Raw genomic sequence first — 24,318 nt, forward strand, 5'->3', positions numbered from 1 at the left:
GCTCTTCTTTGAGTTTATTAAATATATTTCATAGCTATCCACCAAGGGCCAAAAGAAGATGCATCCCTCAGCTTTCATTCCCCATTAATTTAGTGAGTTAAGCCCCCTACAGTGCTTATCTATGTGAGTGACAGTCTAACAGCCCCCACGGGCTACCGATGCTGCCATGTTAGAGAAGCCTCACAATAGGGGACCACATATACACACCACATGTGTAAGGCAAGGAGCCTCTAGACTATACACACCCAGGCTGCATGCATCTTACTCTTTAGACCTCAGCATGATTCACCTGTACCTAACTAGATGGTAATGCTCAATAATAAGGAATGACGAGGGATGTAGCTTAGTTGGTACAGTTGCTTACCTAATGTGGATAAAGTATGAGCACCACAGAAAACTCAGTGTGACGTACACACCTGTAAATTCCAGCACTCGGGGCAGAGGCAGGACAAGCCAAAGTTAAAAGTTATATTCTAGCTTATATGTGGAGTTTGAGGCCAGTCTGGGATAGAAGCCTTATACACCTCCCAAAATCTACTTGTTTTAGGGCAGTTATAAGCAAATCAGATACAGGTTTGAAATGTGAAAATTATATCCTAAGGGTCAGTTGCTTAAATTATAGGGAGTTAAAAGACTTTTGTAAAGCTGGGGAAAAATAGGGCTGTATCAGGAGGAATCTTAGTAATATCTGAGATGACGTTTTATTTTTAGATGGAAGGACTGATATTTTCTAATCTATGAATAAATATTATACACACAATTTCATGTCCAAGATCAAGACCTGAAGGTGTCCAGATCAAGCACTGTTGTTTTCCATTCTGATATATTACTGTTACAATGAAAATTCTTCAATCTTTCCTAACAAATACCCATGTGTGTTTTGAGTACCTGTCTAACATGAGATTACCAGGTAATAAGATTTATGTGTTTTCAGCACTGAAGTATGTTTTGAGTCACCTTTCAGGAGTAGTGTGCTAATTTACACTCTCATTGGTTGCACACACGAGTCCCATTTGCTCATGTCCTCACCGTAACTGGGCAGTGCCAGTCATCTTCACTCCAGCCATTCTGGCACATGTCAATGTGGTCTCATTATAATTATTTAAGATGTATGTTTTTATGTGCATGAATGTTTTGTTTCATGTGTGTCTGTATACTATATGTGTGACCGGTGCCTGTAGAGGTCAGAAGAGGCCATTGGGGGCCCTGGAACTGAAGTTGTGGATAGTTGTGAATGATCATGTGGGCACTGAGAATCAAACCTGTGTCCTCTGCAGGAACAAGGGCTCTTACCCACCAGCCCATCTCTCCAACCCATCTCATCATAATTGTAAACTTCATATCCCTAAGGACTAGTGAGATTGAACAATTTTGTAACATTTATAAATCCCGTGGATGTTTCTTTGGTTAAGTATGTGCTCATAGTTTTTGCTCATTATCCTACTGGGTAGTTTTATATTTTATATATGTCTTCTCTACATTTTAAAAAAAATGGATCCTTTGTTGGAACATAAAATATCATCTCCTACTCATTTATTATGTTTTCAACTCATTTTTAGATTTATTTTATTTATATATGTATACAAGTGCTCTATTTGCATGTATGCCTGCATGAGACAAGAGGACATCAGATCCCATTATAGGGAGCTATTAGTCACCATGTGTGTGCTGGGAATTGAACTCAGGACCTTTGGAGGAGCAAACCAGTGCTCCTCCCAAGCTATCTCTCCAGCCCTATTTTTCATTCTTTTAAAGATAACTTAAAAAAAAAAAAGATGGATGTGATAGGGCACGCCTTTAACCCCAACATGTGGTGGAGGCAGAGGCAGGTAGATCTCTGAGTTTGCGGCCAGTCTGGCCTACCAGGCCATCCAGCATTGCACAGTAAAACCTTCTTCGAAAAATGAATCGGCTCATTGGAGAGGTGGCTCACAGGTTAAAACATGAATTGGCTCAGCAATTAAGCGCACTGGCTGTTTTCCCAGAGGTCCTGAATTCAATTCCAAGCAACCACATGGTGGCTCACAACCATCTATAGTGGGATATGATTTTGGCATAAAGGCATACATTCAGATAGAGCACTCATATATAAAATAAATAAATAAAAGATGTATGTCTAAATATATAAATAAATTTATACATGTATGTATGTGTAAAATGTAGGCTAGACTTGGACTCAACAATCCTTGAAAGGTTGGACCTGGTGGCATATCTCTCTAATGCCAGCATTTGGAATACTAATGGAATGGGTGTAAGTTTGAGTACATAAGCAAGTTTCAGACTAGCCAAGACTACATAGTGAGACCTTGTCTCAAAAGACAAAAACAAAAGCAAAATGTATCTTTTGTAAATTACATTTATTTGTTGCATATGTTGTGCTTGCTCACTCGTGTGTGTGTGTGTGTGTGTGTGTGTGTGTGTGTGTGTGTGTGTGTGTGTGTGTGTGTACCAAGGTGTGGGTGTACATGTGGAAGTCAGAGGACAATTTGAATTGGTTCTCTCTTCTATCATATGGACTCTGACCATTACACTCAGGTAATTAGGCTTAGTGACAAGCGCCTTTACCAGCTGAGCCATCTTGCCAGGTCAAAAGTATCTTTTAATCAACAGAGAATTCTATTTTAGTCATCTATCAAAACAACCTCTTTCTTTTATAAGTGCTTTAAGTGCATAACTTAAGAAATTTTGGCCTGCTTGAGATCATGCATAATCTTGAGTAGGACAAAGTTTTTGATTTCTAATGAGGGGCCCTGATCCCATGATAAGAACCTCACCTCCATGACCTCATCCAACCACCATCATTTTCTTTCTCATAAAAGACTCATTTCCATATGCTACCATAGCTTTCGTACTTCCACAAAAATTTATGATGAATTTTATCATAATTACATTAAACACATTGATCAACGTGGGATGAATATAGCTTTTTACAATATTAGTCTCTAATACATAAACATATTTCTCAATTATTTGTGTCCTCTTTAATTTTCTTAACAATGAAATCTTTGAAACAATCTTAGACATATTTTGCTAGTTGTTTTTTCTTTAAGTACTTGAAGCTGATTTATATAGTCTTTATGTAAGTTTTAAAAACTGTTTTGTGGTTAGTATATACAGATCTCAATAAAGCTACTCATTAATTATAAAACCTTAGATTAAGGTTGTGGATCTACACAAAACAACATTTCAAATCCTTCTTACTTCTTTTCCCAAGATAGTATTTTTATATTTTATTACAAACAGTGGTAATGGCCACCCTACAGAGGTCTGTCATCTTGGTCTCTGGGGGAAAGTTCTCAGGGCTTCTCCTGCATAGTTGCCACAAATACTTGCGGATTCTTCTACCATATTAAAGAAGCTGTCTGTTTGTTCTTTGCCACAGATTTTTATTGTGATATATTTTATCTATTAAGATTCATAAAATTTTGAATTATTATCTTAATGTAACTATACTAAGTTTTACAATTTATATCCATTGTATCAGTCTTGAGTTCCGGGGGGGGGGGAACCAAATTATCCACAGTTTACTATCCTCTTGTGTATATCACCGGCTTTGGTTTATTATATTTTGTTTAGGATTTTACATTGTAAAACAGAAGTTTTCAATTTCAATGTCACCTAATTACTTTGAAATACCCCTTTCTTTATTATTATAATACCCTTGCTATGGAAAGTGATCAAAGTTATGCTAAGATCATAAAGTAAGTGCAGGTTGTCTTCTTTTTCTCTTCTCTATGAGAGCGTCTTTTTTTCTTAAATATTTCACTGAATTTATCACTGATGGCATCTCTACTTAGACTATTCTTTGGAGAAAGGATTTAGTTATTTGATTTTTAGTAGATATAGGACTATTTAGTTTTTCTACTTCTTCTTGTACATGGTTTGGTAAGTTAAATTAAATAGAACATGACTTCTGCAGAAATTCTAAGAATTACTTCCACTGATCATTACTCACATGTAGTTTCAAAACAATGAAGTCTCATGACAGAAATGGCAATCTTTTCATCTAGGCACATTTTTATTTTCTAGCGCTTTTCATCTTTTTAAAAGATCTATTATTGCAATTCACTCTGTTGTTCAGAGTAACAATTAATAATCACTAAAAACTGTTCCAAACAGAAGAAAGAAAAAATTTGTTCCAATACAATTGAAATAAATCATGGACATGTATAGAAAGGTCATAATGACACTCATTATTATGTATAATTAATCTAACATTTTATAAAAGTTTTTCCAAATATAATTAATGGAACGAAGAGGCAGCCTACAGAATTGGGGGAAACAGTTGCTAGCTGTATGTCTGATAGAGAATTCATATCTAGAATACACAAAGAACTCAAACTAAGCAAGAAATGAAGCAACCCAGTTAACAAATAGGCTAATGAAATGAACAGTCTCAAAAAATGAAATACAAACAGCTTATAAACACCAGAAAAGATGGTCAGCCTCACTAACATTAGAGAAATACAAATCAGAGATATATCAAGACTATGTCACTTCAGACGTAATGACAGTCACTAAGAAAACAAAATAGCTTGGGGCTGGGCATGTAGTATAGTTGGTAAAATACCCAACAGTATGGAAAAATCCTGGAGTTCAACCCTGAGCTCTGCACAAGAACATGACAATCCTAGAGCTCTGCACACCTACAATCCTAGAACTCTAGAGGTGTTGGCAAGGAGCGGCAAAAGTTTGAAGATGCCATCCACTGCACAGAAAGTTAAAGACCAGACTGGAATACATGAGACCCTGTCATGGTAGATGGGGTGAACAGGAAGGCAGGGAGAGAGTGTGTGATCAGGCAAATGCAGATGAGGATACAGACAGAAAGCAAACCTTATACAATTTAGTTCAGGCCCCATAAAAATTAATATGTAATTTTTGCAAAAGCTAAAAACAGATTTGCTGTATGACATAGATATAGTTCTGGGTATTTAACCAAGGGATTCCAATTCAACACATCACAGAGATACTGGCACATCAATGTTTATTTCAGCACTAAGCTATGGACGCAACCTAGGAGTTCAACAGCAGAGGAATGGATAAAGAAAATGTGACATAGATACACAGTAGAATTTTTTCAGCATACAGAAAAATGCAGTTAACTGAGAACAATGTTGGCAAAGATACAGGGGAAAGGAAGCACTCATCTGCTGCCGGTGAGATTAAAACTGGTCCAGCCACTCTGGACATCAGTGTGGAGAAGTCTCAAAATGATGAAAATAAATCTATCGTATTACCCAGCTATACCACTTCTTGGCATTTGCCCAAAGAACTCGACATCCTACTCCACAGACACTTGCTCAGCCATGCTCATTGCTGCTCTATTCACAATAGCTAGGAAATGGAATCAACCTAAATGTTCTTCAGCTAATAAATGGATGATGAAAATGTGTTACTTATGCGGTGCCACTATGAAATACTATTCAGCTGTAAAGAAAAAAGAAATCATGACATTTTCAAGGAAATTGATGAAACAAAGTAAGGTCATATTGAGTGAGGTAACCTAGACCCAGAAAGACAAATGCCACATGTTCTCTCTCATCTGCAGTTCCTAGCTCTGATTCTTCAGATGTCAGTATGTAACTGAAGTAACAACAGAAATCAGAAAAGTGAAAGGGACCATAAGCTGGAGGGAGGGGATAACAGTTCTAAAAAGGTGAATAGGGAGGTGCAGGGGATATGAAGGGGGAATGAGGAAAATGGGGGAACCTTAATTGGGAAGCAGGAGGGAGGAGAGGGAGAGAAGAGGGATAAATAATACCAAATTGAAGAAAACATATAGAATATTTTATATTTACATAAAATTAAAGATATACATATATGTATAAACACACAGAGAGACAGAGAGAGAAGAGAGAGAAAGAGAGGGAGAGAGAGAGAGAGAGAGAGAGAGAGAGAGAGACAGAGAGAGAGACAGAGACAGAGAGAGAAGAGAGAGAAAGAGAGGGAGAGAGAGAGAGAGAGAGAGAGAGAGAGAGAGAGAGAGAGAGATTAACTACTTGGGGTAATAATGCTCCCACCAAGAGCCCTAGATTATCTAACCAAAACCCTAGTACCAAGCACAGGAAACCTCCTTTTGAATTGTTGGTTAATGGAGTCCAAGAGACCACCTCCCCAAACAATGTAGACTATTGCTGATGCCTTTGGTTGCTTCCCAGGCGTTGAGGGTAAGACCACATTGCTGAAGAAACCATGCACTGCAGACATAGGACAGTAAGCTGGATCTGACCCAAAAGCCTCTTCCTTGAGGACTAGCTCTCACAATGTTTTCCAGTACTGGGCAGGCTGCCAAAAAAGGGAGAGGGACACTCAGCAGACCTACCCAGATGTGATGCCTATGAACCACAACAATGACCAGCATGGCAAGATATCCCTAAAGGTGCAGTAATGGCTCTCCTGTTTTTGGCAGTGACTACACCAGTCTAGTTGGATTTAAGGCCCATTTAATAGGAGGGAAATTGCACCAACTAGCCCTGGATAGTGAGGTCATGAACCCTAGAGGAAAACATACTACAGCCACTTTCCTAAACCAGTAAAAATCCTAACTTCATTCTACATATTTATCCTTATATCCACAGGTATGTGTAGCTCTCGCCCCTCACCAAACATGAAACAGGTACAGACAATTACAGAAATCCACAACTAGTTAAAGTACAGAGAACAACCTGACTGTGAGATGCTCCATCCCAAGCTGACAGGTCTACAACTCAGCCCCTGCACCTAAGGCTCAGGGAGCATGGAAGAAGGGGCAGAAAGACTGTAAGAGTCAGAAGACCAGGAAGTCAGTAGTAATATTGTATTTTCTAGTTGTGACAAAGTAGCTACACCTATGATACCACAACAATGTAGCTGCCCAAACAAGACCTGAACAATGCAACACCAGTTGCCATCCCAACATGGATAGAGGAAAGCTCTTGGGGCCTGACCCCTAGATAAAGAGCTACAAGCAATTAATGGTCAGATTCATATTAATTAATATTAATAGCCATGCTCAGAGAGGGAGAATTAGTCTCCCCAAGGATGAGCTCCCTAATCAGCAAAGCCATACTAAGTGGTCAGCTCTTACACAAATACAAACAGCATTAAATAGGCTCAGCAGGTTGTACTGATATATACTTATTTATTTGTGTGGGTGTGTGTTTATTATCAATAATAAAGAAAAACAAACAGTGAATTTGAGAGGAAGGGGGAACATGGGGGTGAGAGGGAGGTAAAATTGAGTAATAATTTTAAGTAAAATTATAAAAAAGAAAAATGTAGTTAATGTTTGCAAGAAAATGGGTACAACTAGAGATAATCATATTACATAAATAAACCAGTCTTGGAAAGACAGATATAGTATATTTCTCTCACTTGTGGTTCCTAGATTTTCCACTGATGCACGCATAGGACGTGAAAATAGAAATGAGGATAAGGAACAAAGGGGAACTGGTTAGGGGAGAAGGTGAGAGAGGTAGAGGTGTGCATGCGCAAAGCACAATAGATTCTTGCTTGGAAATGTCCTTAGGTAAGCCCTGCGTGCACTGAATAAACACGGTAAAACATATTTAAAAGGGAGGGGTAGGAAGAGGGCTCAGAGGGCAGCGGTACTTGCCACCAAACCCGACAACTAAGTTAAATCTCCGGCACCCACATGACATGGTGGAAGGAGAAAACCAACTGCTGTATACTCACTGTGGTTGTCATGGCTGTGACTCACAAACACACAAAAGGCATCTTTAGAAACACACACACACAAACACACACACACACACACACACACACACACACACACACACACACACACACACACTGTTCCAAGTGGTCCAACTCTCCCACAGGCTTTTGGCTGCTATAACTCCACACATGGATACATTTATTTTAACCCTGCTCAGCCAATTAACAAGTACACATGATGGTATATGTAAATATGCTCCCTCCAGGAATAAAATCAGGTGAGTGGCTCTATAAACTACAAAGTTGGGTTTTATAGTTGTTTTAATTTGTGTGTGTGTGTGTGTGTGTGTGTGTGTGTGTGTGTGTGTGTGTGTGTATACGTGACTATGTGCCAAACTGAGAATGTAGAGTTCAGAGGACAACTTGTTGAAGATAGTTTTCCTTTCCCCTCTTTATGTGGTTCTGGGAATCTAACTGAGGTGGTAAGATTTTATAGATATAGGGAATTTTAGTCATCAGGTGACTAACTGTGTAACTTTGTAGAAAAGGAAACATGATCACAGAGACTAAGTGACCCATCTAATATTATGTGGGCAATAAATGGCAGAACTGAAGTCAACAACTCGGATTACCTGGTTACTACCTGGACAGTCTCTCCACTGCATCATGTTACCCTTCAGATTATACATTCCTTCTGGTATTAAGGGTGATCACACTAAAAGGTGACACACCTTTTTTCAAGAACCCTTGATTATATAAAGATAACAAGCTGGACTTGGCAACTCACACTTGGAATCCCAGGATGGTGAGACTGAGACGGGGGAATGACTGAGAATAGCTCAGCCAGAGCTACACAGTGAGTTTCAGGCAAGGCTGGGCTACCAAGAGAGACCCTGTCTCAAAATGTGTGTGTGTGTGTGTGTGTGTGTGTGTGTGTGTGTGTGTGTGTGTGTGTGTGTGTCCGTGTCTGTGTCCGTGTCTGTGTGTGTCTGTGTAGATAAATCAGGACCTGTACCATAGTAGCTAAGACTTTTGGGCTTCATGTTTTGCCCCCAAACATGTTGAGTTTCAAATGACTATGTCTCAACATGATTCCAACTTGATTGTACCAATGCACAGGTAAATAACTATCTGTCAAGGGACTTTCTGCTCCTATGGACTTGCACAGCAGTTCTACTTCCACTATGTACACTATAACTGCAGCTAACATGATGCCATACATTCAAAGTCAAAGTGAAATGATATTGTTTGTTTTGTTTGCTCTTTGTCTGGCTTGGTTTCTAAATTTTTAAGACAGGGTCTTGTGTAGCCTAGGCTGGCCTTGAACTCACTATGTAGCTGAGGCTGGACTTGAATGCCTGCTCTTCCCTCCACCTCCCAGGTGCTAGGATCACAAGCATGCACTGGTGGGAGATTTCATTATATACTGAGTACACTCTAAGTTCCTGGTTACCAGTGATTGTAATGTATATCCATATTGTCTGCAATATAAGTAGCATTCTGGAAATACTAACGGATGCTGACTGCCACCTTAAGAGAATCTAGAATCACTTAGGAGCCAAGTTTTTTGAGCATACCTGTGAGGAATTATTAGATTGGGTTAGCTGAAGTGGAAGATGAGTCTGGCTGTGAGCAGTACACTCCATGGGCTGAGACCCTAGACTTCACAAGAAAGCTGAGTTCAAGCATTCGAAATCCCCTGCTTCCTGACTGTGGACACAGTGTGGCCAACTGCATCCGGCTCCTACTGCCCTGCTGGGCTGTACTGTGAGCTGAATAACCCTCTTAAGCTTGCTTTTTGTCACAGCAAGATAAGTAACTAATACCAAGCAGAAGACTGATATAGTGTTCTGAATAAGTCTGTGCTTATGAATATAAGAAACATAATATATGCCAGGTGGTGGTAGCACACACCTTTAATCCCAGCACTCAGAGGCAGAGGCAGGTGGATCTCTGTGAGTTCCAGACCAGCCTGGTCTAAAAGAACTAGTTCCAGGACAGCCTCCAAAGCCACAGAGAAACCCTGTCTTGAAAAAAGAAGAAGAAGAAGAAGAAGAAGAAGAAGAAGAAGAAGAGGAGGAGAGAGGAGGAGGAGGAGGAGGAGGAGGAGGAGGAGGAGGGAGGAGGAGGAGGAGGAGGAGGAAGAGGAGGAGGAGGAGGAGAAGGAAGGAGGAGGAGGAGGAAGGAAGGAAGGAAGGAAGGAAGGAAGGAAGGAAAAAAGAAAGAAAGAGAGAGAGAAAGAAAGAAAACATGCAAGTTCAGGAATCAACTATTACCTATGTGACCTCAGCCAAGTTGCTGTTTCTCAGTTCCCTTGTTTGTAAAACTATTTTAATAGTTTTAGATCTTGGGGAAAATTAAGTGATGTCATCTATTATCTTGGCCCATCATAACTGTTTGAAAGTATTAACTGTGACAAGATGATTTTGTGTTATTAACTGTTCCTATTCCATTTCTCCCTCTCATTGTAATCCCTCCTGTCCCATCCCAAATGACTTAAAAATCCAAGATTTCAGTGAACTCTCTCTCTTTCTCTCTCTGACTCTCTCTCTCTCTCTCTCTCTCTCTCTCTCTCTCTCTCTCTCTCTCTCTCTCTCTCTCTTTCTCCCGTCTCTCTCTTTCTCCCGTCTCTCTCTTTCTAGATAAATATATCTAGTACATGAATAGTAAGTCATCCAAATCCCATTAACTCGAGGTAACTTTATTTAATAATCATATTTTGAGTTGGACAAATAAATAAATGCCAAGGCAATTTTTATTAAGTCCTGTTTTCTCAATGGTTATTTGGAATACATCACTCACATGCAAGCCCCAAGACTATTGAATAACAGATAAAATAAATAATGACCATAATGCAAACCATATTCTGATTCCCACTTTCCTGGTTATAACAAGTCCATGTAAGAATTGTAAGGGCCAAAAAGTAACATGCTTATTAACTGTGGGTTACTCAGCTATATACATAGAGCTTAGAGATCACATGGGGTTTCCATATTCTCAGTTAAGCTAACGGTTCCTTGGAGCCCAGTTCTTAAAACCACTTAGGAATTTCAAGATTTGCCTTGAAAAAAAATATATCATATTTCCATGACTTTGCCTGAACACAAATTGGGAAAGCTCACTGAATGCAAACCACCCTGGGGGACAGGAAATAGTCATTGTTTTCAAAGAAAGGCAAGATGTGTCTGTGGACAGGAAATCAAGTTGGTTTTTGGAGATTGATCTCAACTTTCTCCACACAAGCCCGTGTGTGCTGTGTAGATGGCTCCACATTTACCTCCCCCTTGGGAGCGTGGAGGGGAATACAAATATAGGCACTTAGTATCTGAGGGAAAAGTCCGTTCTATTCAAAATGGCCACATAAGTGCATCAAAAGAGCATATCCCTTTCTTTTTTCACAATTCATTTCATTTTAAAGTATTCAGGGATTTACAGGGATTCTAGATTCAGCAGAGACAAGTTGTGAGCCTCTGGGGAGACTCCTGTCTACACTGCGCTTTCCCACATGTGGAGTTGCAATGGTGCTTTCAGTATACAGACTCACTTCATGTCATCTGTCCTTGTGAACAAAGTAATTACATCACTAGTTGCACTGAGTTTTGATTTATTATTTTTAATTCTTGTGAGTAAAAGATTATTATGAAACAAGCCCCAGACAAAAAGGCTCTAGACATGGTCCCAGCTATACCACATACCTTTGAACAGAGGTTGGCAAGGCAGACAGACCTAAGCCTGCGTAATGTTTGCAGAGGATTTGTTATGGGATAATCTTTTGCAAAAGTACTACTACAAAGACTGATGTCCGGTCAAGCAATAAAGATCATAAGGTCTTAGCCAACAGTTTGTATTTAAAAAATCCACCCTGAATGCCTTGCTTCCATTCTCAGACTTGGTGGGGTATAATAGAGAGTTGCTATAGTAGCATTCCTGCTTCGTTGCCAGAGCCTTTTCTGGGCTCTGAACTCTCTGAACGAAGGCCGGCAGGGTTGAGCCTGTGACAAAGTCTCTAGCATGAGAGCTACAGCAAGGTGATGATGCAATTAACCTGAGCAATATTTCAAAATCTTCCTAATACCTTTTTTGCCAGTTCAAATGGTGTTCATGATGTGGTTTTAAAAATTAGCCTTGGAGGTTTGTGGATCTATTGAAATTAAAAGGATGAAGATGTGTTGGCATAGAAAGAATTGGTCGGTACTTTTTATTATTTCTTGATAATGTTTAACAGCTTTCTAAGCAGCTGCACCACAGCCTCAGTCTGCTCAAAAGTCCGTGATTACTATTTAGGGATCATGGTGATTCCCTTCACTGCATGAGGGAATAAAGAAAAGCAAAAGCAAAGCTATTATCCTGTGTTTATAACAAGTCTATTGCCATAGTAACGCCTGTGATGTCACAAATGCTACACCCCAGGGCCAGAAGCTGTCTCCGAGGGGGAAGGGTAGCTTAGCTTGGGAAAATGGACACAAGCATATGAGGCCAAAGCAGAGTCAATGCAGAGGTAGTCACGGAGACACAGAAGCTCCCTTCCCCAAAGAGGAGCAGGCGGCACAGGACCAGAAGAGCAGTTCCGCAGGCCCAGAAGTGAGCCACCCACACTTCTTGTATGCAGCTGTGCAAAGGGAGTGGAAATCCAAGCAAATGTGGTATCTCCGTGTTCCCAGTCACGAGCATTCCACTGGGCTCACTGGCTGCCAAGATTTGAATGGGCTAGAGTGGTGGGTGAGTCTGCCTTAGCTCATGAAACTGCTAGGAACCAGTGCCTGCCCAGACAGAGCCTCTCGTACCCGGAAGAGGCGCAAGTGCTCCCAATGGCAGCCATTGAAAGCTAGGATTTTCTTCTAAATGACCGTGGGATTCATAGACCCACAGAGTGAAGGACAGTGAAGGAGTTGATTCTCTCCCGAAGACAGGGACTTTTAGAATAGAGTTCCCTGACTCTGGGGAATCAGGGAGTAATGGCAGTTAATGAACGATACTATTCTGAAAGTTTGGAATGAAACAGCTACTTTATATGAAAAAGAATGCTGGATTAGGAATCCGGAGACCCTAAGGACTTAGGAGACACATGATCCAAGAAAGCTATTTAACCTGCTTGAACTTCGTCTTTAATGACACCCAACATGTTACTTCTCAGCATTACTATAGAAACTGAATGAAATAAAAGAATGAATGAGCACCAACGAGATGGCTCAGCAGTAAAGTGTTTGCCACAGAACAATGGTGACCTGAGTTCGATTCCCAGGATCCACACAGGAGGAAAGAGCACCAGCTTCACCAAGATGCCCTTTTACCCATTACCATTGCACATGCTCCCACACATATCACCATGTGAACACACACAAATTTAAATTTAAAAAAATCCATTCAACAAACACTAGGGTGATCACTTTGTAAGCAAAGGAAAACATTGCTTTCCCATCCTTGTTGCTGCTTACACTATTATGCAGGACTCCTGCCACACCCACAGCCTGACTCTGAAGCCCTGCTAAGCTAGCTGCTACCATAAGAACTGACTAATCTTATCCCATCTCGAAGGAGATTAAGCCAAAGCCCTGCCCACTACCTATTTTAAGTTTTATTTTTTGGTAAATAGGGTTTTGTTGGAACACAGGCACACTCCTTGACACATGCGTCATCTAAGGTTGCGTTCCTGCTACAGCAGCAGCATTCTGGGTAGCAATGAAAGACAGTGCGGCCCACAAAGTCTACAATCCTACCAGGCCACTCACAAGAAAGATTTACTACCCTGGCCCTAGTTTATGAAATCAAAAGTCATCTCTTCAGTGAGTTTCTGTTTGGTGAGACCTAGACAGAAGAGAACATCTGGGATCTTGTATAGAACCTCGAGGCAGACAGGGCAGGGTTAGAGCAGATGTGGAAAAGTCAAGATGTCCTTCCCTTCAATTGGTTCGCCACAGATGAGTGCCTTGGAGTGCCACAGCAGACAGCAGAAAACCGCTGGTGTTTGGTTACCCTGACTTTTAATTCCTCAGAGTTCCTCCGGCTACAACTTCCAAGGCTCAGTTTTTGGCCTCTATCCTTTTGCATATTTATTTCCTGATCTGGTGTGGAATTAGAGTTAAATAGAAGCTGTGTGCTTGAATTCCACGTGGCTAGCACCACAGGAAACTTCAGGGCAGGTTCTCTGGCCTCACTCCTGCTTGCCTCAGCTATGCTAATTTCTCAAGCTGTTTTCTTTGCTCAGATGAATCTTAGAGATGAATTCGTGTCTGAGTGCACACCTTCCCATGCACACATCATGTGCACGAGGACTCTAGTGAAGATTAGGGTTCAAAAAGGAAAAGAAAAAGAGGCACCATGTTTGCTACTAATGCTCATGTGGTAGCTATCATGCCAGGTGCCTGGCATCCATCCTCATCTCCACAACCCCATGAGGCAGGGCCCTGAGCCCATGCTATAAATGAGGGAACTGAAAGGAGCAGGGCTGGCAGAACTTGTCCGTTTCACAGTGCTGGCGAGTGACAAAGCCTAGATTTAAACCCAGGTTTTCTCAGTCTGAAGCCTGTGTTCCTGCTACTTTGTCATACCCACTAATGAACACCCTTGCAGCCCTCACCTAGGACACAGAATATGCATTTAGTTGGGAACACTACATTTACAAAACTGCCTACCCTTTTCTCACCAACTGCCCTATGCAAAAATATATCTTTGGTCCTTGGGAGATAAACTCCCGTCCCTCCGAATCATTAAAACAATCAACCAAAGGAAAATAAAAACACCAATAAGGACTATCATATGATATACCAATTATGTGAGTGATTAGTACTAACAATGATTTTAATGTCAAATAAGTTTTAATTTAATAATGTATCTAATGACCTCTGTATGATAGGTCAGTTTTATTTGTTAAAATATAGTGGGCCAACAAGAGAATATGGCCAAAACCATGAAGGAATGCTAGGGCAATGTATAAATACATCTGTAACACAAGCTGAGGAATCTATACCTGAAAATGTCCTCACTGTTTATGAAAGTATAACCAACATCTATCCTCTCAAATATGAACACACGCATTAGTGTTAGCATGTTACAATAAATACTGCTATTATAACTCAGTATTTGTCAATGTTCAGTTTGACACACACACAAATAACTAGTAATAAAAATAAACCATTCTAGCATGCTTCCAGCATTTACAGCAAGCAGACTGTTACTGGGTATTTGTATGCACTACATCTGGAAGCTGCAGTGAACATGGTCACATTCAGCCCTCCACACCAAGACTTAATGCACAGTCATCTCATTTTCTGGAAATACAAAACATCGATTACATTTTCGTGCAAGTGGAACTCAGAGGCAGCTTTCCAGGAATTAGAACTCTGTGGAGACGATGCAAACTACAACTTGTTTCTTGAAAGGATTTAGAGGAAGGCATGTGCAGGAACATGCCTGCCTCATGTCTTCCTACAAAACTGTCCTTTTCCTCTGAAAACCCCAAAAGTCCTGGCCCTCTTTAAGCACCACCCTGTTCAATCGTGTACATTTTGTTAACCAAGCATTATATATATATATATAATTATTATATATATTTATATATATATATATAATTATATATGATATAATATATAATATAAATATATAAAGCATATATATATATATATATATATATATATATATATATATATATATTCTTTTAAAAATGTAGGTAACTTCAGAAAAGGAAGATATCTTTTTTCTGAGTCTGGTGGTAGAAAAGGTCTGGAGACAGTTGAATGCTACAGCCCAAGCAGAAATAGATAAGGAATTTTTTTGGATAATAGAAGTAATATTTTAAGCAATATATGAGTTAACACTTATCTATAACATTCATCAAACCGTCTTTATAAGTTGAGTTTTTAATCATTTGTCTTAAGACAGAAGAAACAACTGTGTCTGATCGTTATGGTTGGGAATCCCAGTGGCGCTTACCTGCTGGAGGTTTTATGAAAGGGGGTGGAATTAAAGGTACAATAATGGGCACATTGCCATGGTCCTTTGACCCTGCAGGTGAGTCACTGAGTCCATTCCCAGTGGCAAGGCCTGAATAGCCTGCACTTATATTGTATGATGAAATAACACTGTCCTCCGGTAATTTTGGTTTTGGCAAAGAATTTTCTGTAAGAGAAAAAAAAAACCATTCAATATAGCCAAGAACTTATTCATTAGACTTTAATTTATTTCTTCAAGTACATTGGTTATGTAACAGAACAAAAATTTCCTTGCAAACCTTTAAGCAATTTCCCAGAACTCCACAGTCCACCCTGAAGCCTGAAGCTTTATAGTTTTGCTACCAACAATTTCCAAAGAACTTTTCTTTATGATTTGCTCCACTATGATAGCTAATATCCCAGTTGAATCATGGTGATGAATTTTAGCACTGTAAAATCCCATAGGAAATTGAGAGGCAATTAACCTTTTCCATGTACAAAGTGATATATAGCAAGCATCTCTCTCTGGCTATGGTAGAAAGCCTAAAATGTATCCCAGAATGGTAACTATGTCCCACTGCATTATAAATCTAAACCGTGGTATAATCAAATGAACCAAATGGTTTTTAAAAAAAAAAAAAAACCTACTATTGCACTGGGTATTGGTAATACCCATTAAAACCTAACAAAAATGAAAATAAAATTTACAGTGTGGTGCATTTTATATCCTTTTATCACAGAGAGAGGGAGAGAGGGTGGGGAAGGGTGGGGGGGAAAGAGTTTCAACCATGAGAAGCATGGGACTCTTTCCATGTTTCCCAGAGGCAAAGATTACTTAGGGGAAGTACTACTGAAGCTATTAGTTCACATAATATAAGCTCAGAACTTGCATTTTTTTCATTTACAGTAAAATTGATGATACTATCTTCATAGTGTGATGTGTACAATTTCCTAGCAAGCTCAACATAAAATTTGTCATGAACATTCAATTCCACATGCCTGCAGGACAGCTCATTTACATTTCATTGCCTGGCATGTAAGAAGAAAAGGCTCTTTCTTAAAGACCGGGAATAAAATATTTGAACAGGTATCATGCCAATAGATTTTGCACTACAAACACTGAGCCAACAGTCAGTGATAATGAACAGTTAGTTGTACCCACATTTTGCTAAAATTCCTTCACATGTTCCTCCTCTTTTATCTTGTACACAGACTCTCTTTCCAAAATTAGGTTTACTAATTCTGGATTCATACAGGCTTCCCACTTAGGTAGTCGGCACTGCTATCCGTTCCAAATCCGTGTAAATTCTACTCTGTCATTCCTCTGCAATCTCCACGCTCCAGCTGGACTTTGATCTAACCATCTACAACTTGTTGTGCTCTTCTTACCCTCTTCAAGAACTTGGGGCAGTGAAAGAGGGAAGATGACACACAAAATGAAAATAAGGCTTCCTTTCAGAATTCCCATCCAAATATAAGGAAGGAGGATCTATGAGATAACAGCAAATTCCTACTGCTCTCTGAACATATACACCCAACAGTGCACTTCACAGAAAGCCCAGTCATTACACTGATGATGCATCAAAGGGATACTGGAGCTCAAAGTCAGCAAACACTGTTTCTCTAAACTTGCAGCCGGACCGAAGTGCTAAGGTCCTCGGTCCTGGTCTGTTTTTCCCATTGCTGGAAGGACACAGAGCTGCATCTATTTTTGTTTTCTGTTGAGCTTGATGTTTGGTGCAACTCTGCTTACAGAAAAGTACAACTGGGAATACATTTAAAGCTGAGCTTCTGGAACTTTTCCACTCCCAACTCCCTTTCACCCAAGGAATTTCTACACAACACTAGGGATATAGGTATGCAAAATATGTGTACAAATCAGACATTGCTGATAACACATCATATAGAAATTATCTTAAACAATGCTTTTATCACTATACATGCAATTTTGCCATTTATTAAAGATGAAAGCAAATTTGTATATTAATGAGAGAGATGTACTTATGTAATTTTACATAGGGAAGCCAATCTTGGCTAAATATCTGATAGTGTGATATAAAACATCAACATTTCTCAGGGTTGACTTATAATCAATGCTGAGAATGCCGCTGCCCAGAAAACGTAGTACAAAAAACCAGAAGTATGTTTACAGCCATTCTGGAAATTCTGTCCTAATCTCAATCCAAAATTCATTTAATAATTTTTAAAAATATAATTCAAGTCAGCTACTCAAATGACATTTTTCACAAAAGCCAAATATTCTAAGAAAATAAATCCAAAAATACACTAATTTTGGTACTTAAGTGCTGAGGGGTGACATTAGAAAATATTGTCTTTGCTTTCTATAATAAAGCGGTTGCACTTGTATAAGAGCAGAGAACTTTGTGTGCATAGTGAGGACGCTGAAACCCATAACGTACAATACTTGAGTCTGAGCTGTGTCTCAAGAGGCATTTGTTACCACTACATGGCATGACAGCTTACATGGGGCAAAGCGCTCATGCTGTGTGAAGTTATATGATGTATCACATAATGCACTTCCAGAAACACCTCAGATGAATTGCACATTGATCTGCAATGAATAGGGAGCCACTATATCTTCAAAAACCTGTTGTTGTTGCCAAAGTTTGCACAAGTCCCACAATTATTACTCAATCCCTTAGGGCCAGAGCCTAGCTGAGGTTTAAACTAGTTGTGTGAATAACAACCAAATGAGACCCACAGCAATTCAGTTCTGGCAGGTGGAGACAATTCATTCCGATTTGCACAAGCAAAGAGCCATTAAACACGGTTACCTTTGAGAACAGAAATATGCTGCCGGCTCTCCCCATCAGTAGGGTAGCTCCTGAACTCAATGTCCTCACCATCTTTTAATTCAACTTTATCATAGCCATACCAGCCAAGAAGTTCATTCATGGTGTTCTCTGCAAAGTTCTGAAAGAGAAGCAGAAGCTAATACTTAATTCTGTAATCAATAATTATTGGGAAAGAGTGTACAAGTTAAATTCTGTTAGCCATATCCATTTCATGCCAGCCCCACTTTCCCTAGAGGACTGTTCACTTTGCAGTCATGTTCAAGGCTGTAATGCTTTTAAATTGCAGAATGGCTCATCCAATTATGACAGGCCTTCAGACACTAGCAATTTAAAGACAATAAAAAGGTACTTGTCAATTTCATCTAGGAATAGGAAGTCTTACGTTAGCATATTCTTCTGCAAAGTTTAAGTTCTTCAGTAATACAAAAATATTGAAAGGAAACATGCAAAAACTAAGAAAATATTTTGAAAATAAAAACGAGCTTTTGTAGATCTAATTAATTTAAATTATAATTGCTTTCTGACTCAGTGTTGTTACTTAATATGCCGCTTACTGCAAACAAAACAAAGTCTCAACCAAAAAAATAATTTCTCAGTTGTCAACTAGTATTGTACAAAAAACTGAGTGGATTTCAAGGGTCCCTCTTTACAATTTTCCCTTTGCAAAGGTATTTGTTAACTTGATGGATACTTTGTTTTATAAATTGTGTTAGTGACAGATTCATTCTCCGTGAAATCAAAGGTCACTATGTCTTCTGACAAGTGACATAAAAGTGCCAACAAACTAGAAGGTGATTCCAGATAGATTTTGTATAAAACCCCTGTATCAACTATGTGCTAATATGTCAATTTAAGGTGTTATTGCTGTTATTGGAGATATCAAAGTTTGTAAATAGTAGGTCTGGATGACAGATTTAATACTTATGCCAAGTGATTATGTCTATCAATGTATCAATTGCTAGATCCAGAAACAAAACGTGAGCCTATGTGTGCTACTGATCTTTATGCTTAAACAGCTATCAAGCAACCATAAGCCTTCTAGACTGAACTAGAAAAGCTATATATCCTAACTTCTTTGTAGTTCAGAGAATCTTATATTCTTCTTCTTAGATGCTGTCATTTTTAATTCCACTGGGATATATAATTTATATACCTGAATGAAGCACCGAGGCTGAGCCTGAGTGTACAGACCCTCAACAAGGGTTTCATGTTTTCTTAAATTCTCTGACTTCAGATCTCATAAGGGTTCCAGAGAAGATTACAGGGCTGATCCCTCAGAAACAAGCCTGGCATTTCAAACCACCCATAGGATGCTGCTTTTTTTTCTTTAGTACCCACTTAAGTTCTAATCCAACTGGGTCAATATATGATGGTTTAGTACATTAGCAATTAAAAAAAATAGCCACATTGATTGTCACCATCCACATGGCTAACAGCCAGCTATCTGGAACTTTAGTGAAGCATTTATTCTCTCTGATGGCTGGCCGTGACAACATTAAATAGACATTCTTTCCATGAACGCACAAAGATGACATGCTTACTATAAATAATAAGTGTAGCAGCTTCAGGAATACCACTGAGGAAGACTGTGCTAAATGCTGTTCCATTTAATCAAAGGAGGTCCCTTTAATGAGATGCCACTCTTCCCTAAGACCCAGTTCTTTCACTAACTGAATGACAGTCTCGGCACACAAACTAAAGACCTCCACTAGATGCTTTCTGGCAGCAGAAAGCTCCAAAGATGATTCTTGCCTTGTACAAGATCTATTCCCAACAGCTGGAGCCATCCTGTTTGCTATTTGCTGCTTGCCCCAATCTCTAAGAGAATTTGTGCCAACAAAACAGATGTCCTCCTGCGTAGTGACCCCTGGCTACTACATCTGGTTTTGTGAACCCTTTCATAGCTCAGTCTGAAGACTCATGGTACTCTGCTTGATAGACACTTCTTTTTCCACTGTTCTCTGAAGTCACGAAAAGGCTACAGATGCATAATTCATGCATCAACTTCCCAGCTGAGGATATGGATTTGTTTGTCTTAGTCCCGGTGCAAATCCATTCATCCATCCTTTCAGAACCAATCTGAGGGATACGTGCACAATTTTCAGATATCAGAAAAAACTGAAACCTCAACTGTATTATTAACACCAAGGTCTTATTATTTGGACATTTTAACAACAACAAAAACTCAGTTTTATTTATGTTTTCTGTTGGAAACTCAGACGCTCCAAACAGTCAATATTAATTTGATCTACTCCATGATTTTCAAGTTACTATAAATGTCATGGAAGTAACTATAAAATGTTCCTTTTCTTGTTACTGAAAATGACAATAAATTCCATATTGTTCTGATATATGAGTGCAGGGACAGGAAACAACAGGTGTACAAGAGCTCAAGTGATAAATCTCAAACCATTTGAGAAGGAAGGAATACAATGAAAAAGAGAAATTGAATATATAGTCATAAGAAATAGACTAGAGGGGATAGAAAGATGGTTCAGCAGGTAAGAGCACTAACTGCTCTTCCAGAGGACCCAGGTTCAATTCCCAGCACCCACAACTGTCTATAACTCAGGTTCCAGGGGTATCTGATGTTCTCTTCCTATCCCTGTGGGTATTGCACATATGTGGGACACAGACATGCATGCAGGGGAAACACCCATACACATAAAAATAAAAAACAAAATTAAAACCAAAAAGAGATATGCTATAAACTCTCCTATCCCCTCTGTTGTGTTAAGAAGCCAAATGTCTTCAAGAAGTAAACCATTTAATAGTCTAAGTTTCTAGATAGGGTTTAATAATATGCTAGATATCACAGGAACTCATTATGTTGCAAACCAACGTTAATGAAAGATTTTTTACCATTGTCATCTAACATTCCAGGTGAGGTGAATTATGGAATGTTTATGGCCTAGACATGTTTTCAAACCTTTCTTGCAGAGAATTCCAATAATTATTGTTTCAGTCTTAAACAAACAAACAGAGTCTGGCTACATAGCACTGGCTGGCCTAGACCGCACTATATAGACCAGGCTAACCTCAAAATCAGAGGTCCGTCTGTATCTGCCACCAAGTGCTGGGATTAAAGGTACACCTTGCTTCATGTTCCAATGTTCTCATATTATTGTCCTTTAAAAAGCAATTGTCAACTTAAAAGTTAGTCCTTTCTTATGCTGTTTCTTGTTTGTTTGCTTAAAGGTGGGGCGGTGAACAAAGATAAATGGAGTGAAAACTCTGAATGACCAAAAAGGCAACAGCACTCTATTAAGTAGAGATAGTTGTTGCTGTTCGGTGTGTGTGTGTGTGTGTGTGTGTGTGTGTGTGTGTGTGTGTGTGTGTGTAATGTGCTTCCTCAAAACTTCAAGCAGCATTTCTCCTGAAGACCTAAGGCAGGAAATGTTTCCATAGCTAAGAGTTCCCGCTGCTCCTCCAAAGGACCCAACTTTGAATGCCAGCATCTACATAGCAACCAGAAACCATCTGTAGCTCCAATTATTGGGACTCAGATGCCCTCTTCTGGCCTCTAAAGGCACCAGTCATACATGTGGTGAACAGACACCTGTATGCAAAACACCTTTACACATAAAATAAATTTTCTTTAAAAGTTCCTCCTAGCTTTATAATTACATGAAATCAAGGAACTTCTACTCATGTGAACAACAAAGCAACTTTTACAAATAAATCTCAAAATAATGGCGATCACATGGCATGAGTTTTACTGAGCAGTTACTTGATCATTGCTCTCAGGAACCATCAAAATGTGCCAAAAAATGCAGTATTTTGGCATCTGAATTACATTTTGCAGACTGTTTTCTTGTCTTTGGAAGTGACACAAAAATCCTCTCTCATACTATGTGGTCCAATTTGGGTTTGGAAAATAGGTCACTAAAATTATAATGATAATTTCTTAGTCTTATAGCACTTTGCTGTATTTCCATACCGTTTAAATCTGTGTTCCATCCCATAGTCCTGTGTGTTGGGTGTTTAGTTTTCACAATAAACTCCTGGTGAACTGACATGAAATCCTCATTGGCAGAAGAAAATGGGAGCATGGCAGATCATGGAGCATCAAACCCAAATAAAGGTCTTCCAATTCTTTTTTCTCTAATTTAATTTTCTTAATTTCATATATGAGTACTATATTTACACCATTTCCAATTCTCCCAGTGGTCCCCAAACTCCCTCTCAAATGTATTACCTCTTCTCTATTATTGTTACATACATAAACATATATAAACACACATATACACACATGCACACATTACTGGGTCCATTTTGCTATTGTGCATATTTGCATGTGCTTAAGGCTGACCACTTGGGATAATATCAGAGGGCTTATCCCTAGAGAAGATTGCCGTCCCCCCCCCCCAGCAGCCATTAACTGTCATAGCTCTCCACTTGGGGTGGGGCCTTGTGAGAGTTCCTCCATCCATGCTTGTATGTCAACTGGTGGTGTCTTTGTGCAGGTTTTTTTAGGCATTCATATTGTTGAGATTAATCTTCTGATTCTTATGACAGGATTAATTCTACTATAGATTCAATGGCAAAGGGGCCAGCAATTCCAAATAACTTACCTCCTGGGTCAATCAAGAACTTATAAAGAAATTGTACCACAGGATGTCAATGTCATCAAGTGATTTCCAACCAGAACACATCTGCCTTTGTTGAAATTTTGCTTGCATTTGGATTGGATCATTGGCCTGTACTCTCCTTAATTAGTTGTATTGTTAGAGATGGGATGTTCAAAATTCACAGTTAAAACTGAATATTCTCATTCTGAAACTTTTTGACATCACGTGTGACTGAGTGCTTTGTCTTTCCAACAGCCACCCCATCTCTTCCTCATGTCTCTTATTTCACTTCCTTTATCTCTGGGCCTCCGAAGGAAAGATCACAGCCCTATCACTTAGTCTGAGTCACAGATATGTAGGAAGAAATTTTACTGCTTCCTTGTTCCTTTGTTCTCTCTCTCTCTCTCTCTCTCTCTCTCTCTCTCTCTCTCTCTCTCTCTCTCTGTGTGTGTGTGTGTGTGTGTGTGTGTGTATGTGTGTGTGTGTGTGTGTGTGCATATGTGTATGTGGGTGAATGTACATGTGTGTATGGAGAAGAGGAGGAAGTTGGAGAGCTCTCAATTCTTCTCCACATGATTTCTTTTGCAACAGGTTCTCTCACTGAAGCTGCAGATCACCAATTGAATTAGATTTGGCAGCTATAAAGTCCTATTTCTGTCCCTGAGTCTCTCCAGAGCTGAGGTTACAGGCACACATGCTGTTGCACCTGCATTTTTATATGGGTTCTGCGTATCTGAATTCAGGTTCTAAGGCTTGCAGTTTTACACACTAAGCCATTTCTCCAGTCCCTCGTCACACTTCTCAAGCTCTTTTGATACCAGCAAAGTGTATGTGTGGTGTGTGTGTGTGTGTGTGTGTGTGTGTGTGTGTGTGTGTGTGTGTGGTGTGTGTGTGTGTGTGTGTGTGTGTGTGTGTGTGTGTGTGTATTTCTTGTTGAATCTTAATTCCTATAACATTTCTTTGACACTCTCATTCAACTAAAAGTCTTATATAAATGTCAAAGTTCAGGGCTGGAAATGCAGCTCAGCTGGTAGAATGCTCCCCAGCCATACATGTAACCCTGAGCTGGGTCCCCTGCACTGCATAAGCTGGGTATTGTGGCACATGCCTGTAACCCCAGCACTGTAGACATAGAAGCAGGAGAATCATAAACTCAAGATCAACCTCTGCTGCATAAGGAGGTTGAGGTCAGCCTAGGCTGTGTGAGACCCAGCCTCCATTTTCTTCAAAGGAATGATACCAGTGAGCATCCTTGTACTTCTGACTAGAATTCTATTTCCTACAACTTTTAAAAAGGGTTATTTGACTCCATGAATTAAAAGCCTTAAACATTTAAGAACCATT

At 39.5% G+C, this 24,318-nt stretch overlaps 1 protein-coding gene across 2 annotated transcripts in view; it reads right to left on the bottom strand.

Annotated features, from left to right (window-relative positions):
* The window catches only part of Sobp (sine oculis binding protein homolog), a 160,956-nt gene that overhangs the window by 128,951 nt on the left and 7,687 nt on the right, over window positions 1-24,318 (bottom strand). For both annotated transcript variants that reach the window (XM_027402243.2, XM_027402242.2), the window contains exons 2-3: window positions 18,383-18,521; window positions 15,589-15,774 (exon numbers count right to left, since the gene is read on the bottom strand). In XM_027402243.2, the coding sequence (XP_027258044.1) occupies window positions 15,589-15,774; window positions 18,383-18,521 (325 nt within the window). The remainder of the gene's footprint in view (window positions 1-15,588; window positions 15,775-18,382; window positions 18,522-24,318) is intronic.

The sequence above is a fragment of the Cricetulus griseus genome, chromosome 2 (genome assembly GCF_003668045.3).
Source record: "Cricetulus griseus strain 17A/GY chromosome 2, alternate assembly CriGri-PICRH-1.0, whole genome shotgun sequence".
In the NCBI taxonomy this organism is placed as follows: Eukaryota; Metazoa; Chordata; class Mammalia; order Rodentia; family Cricetidae; genus Cricetulus; species Cricetulus griseus.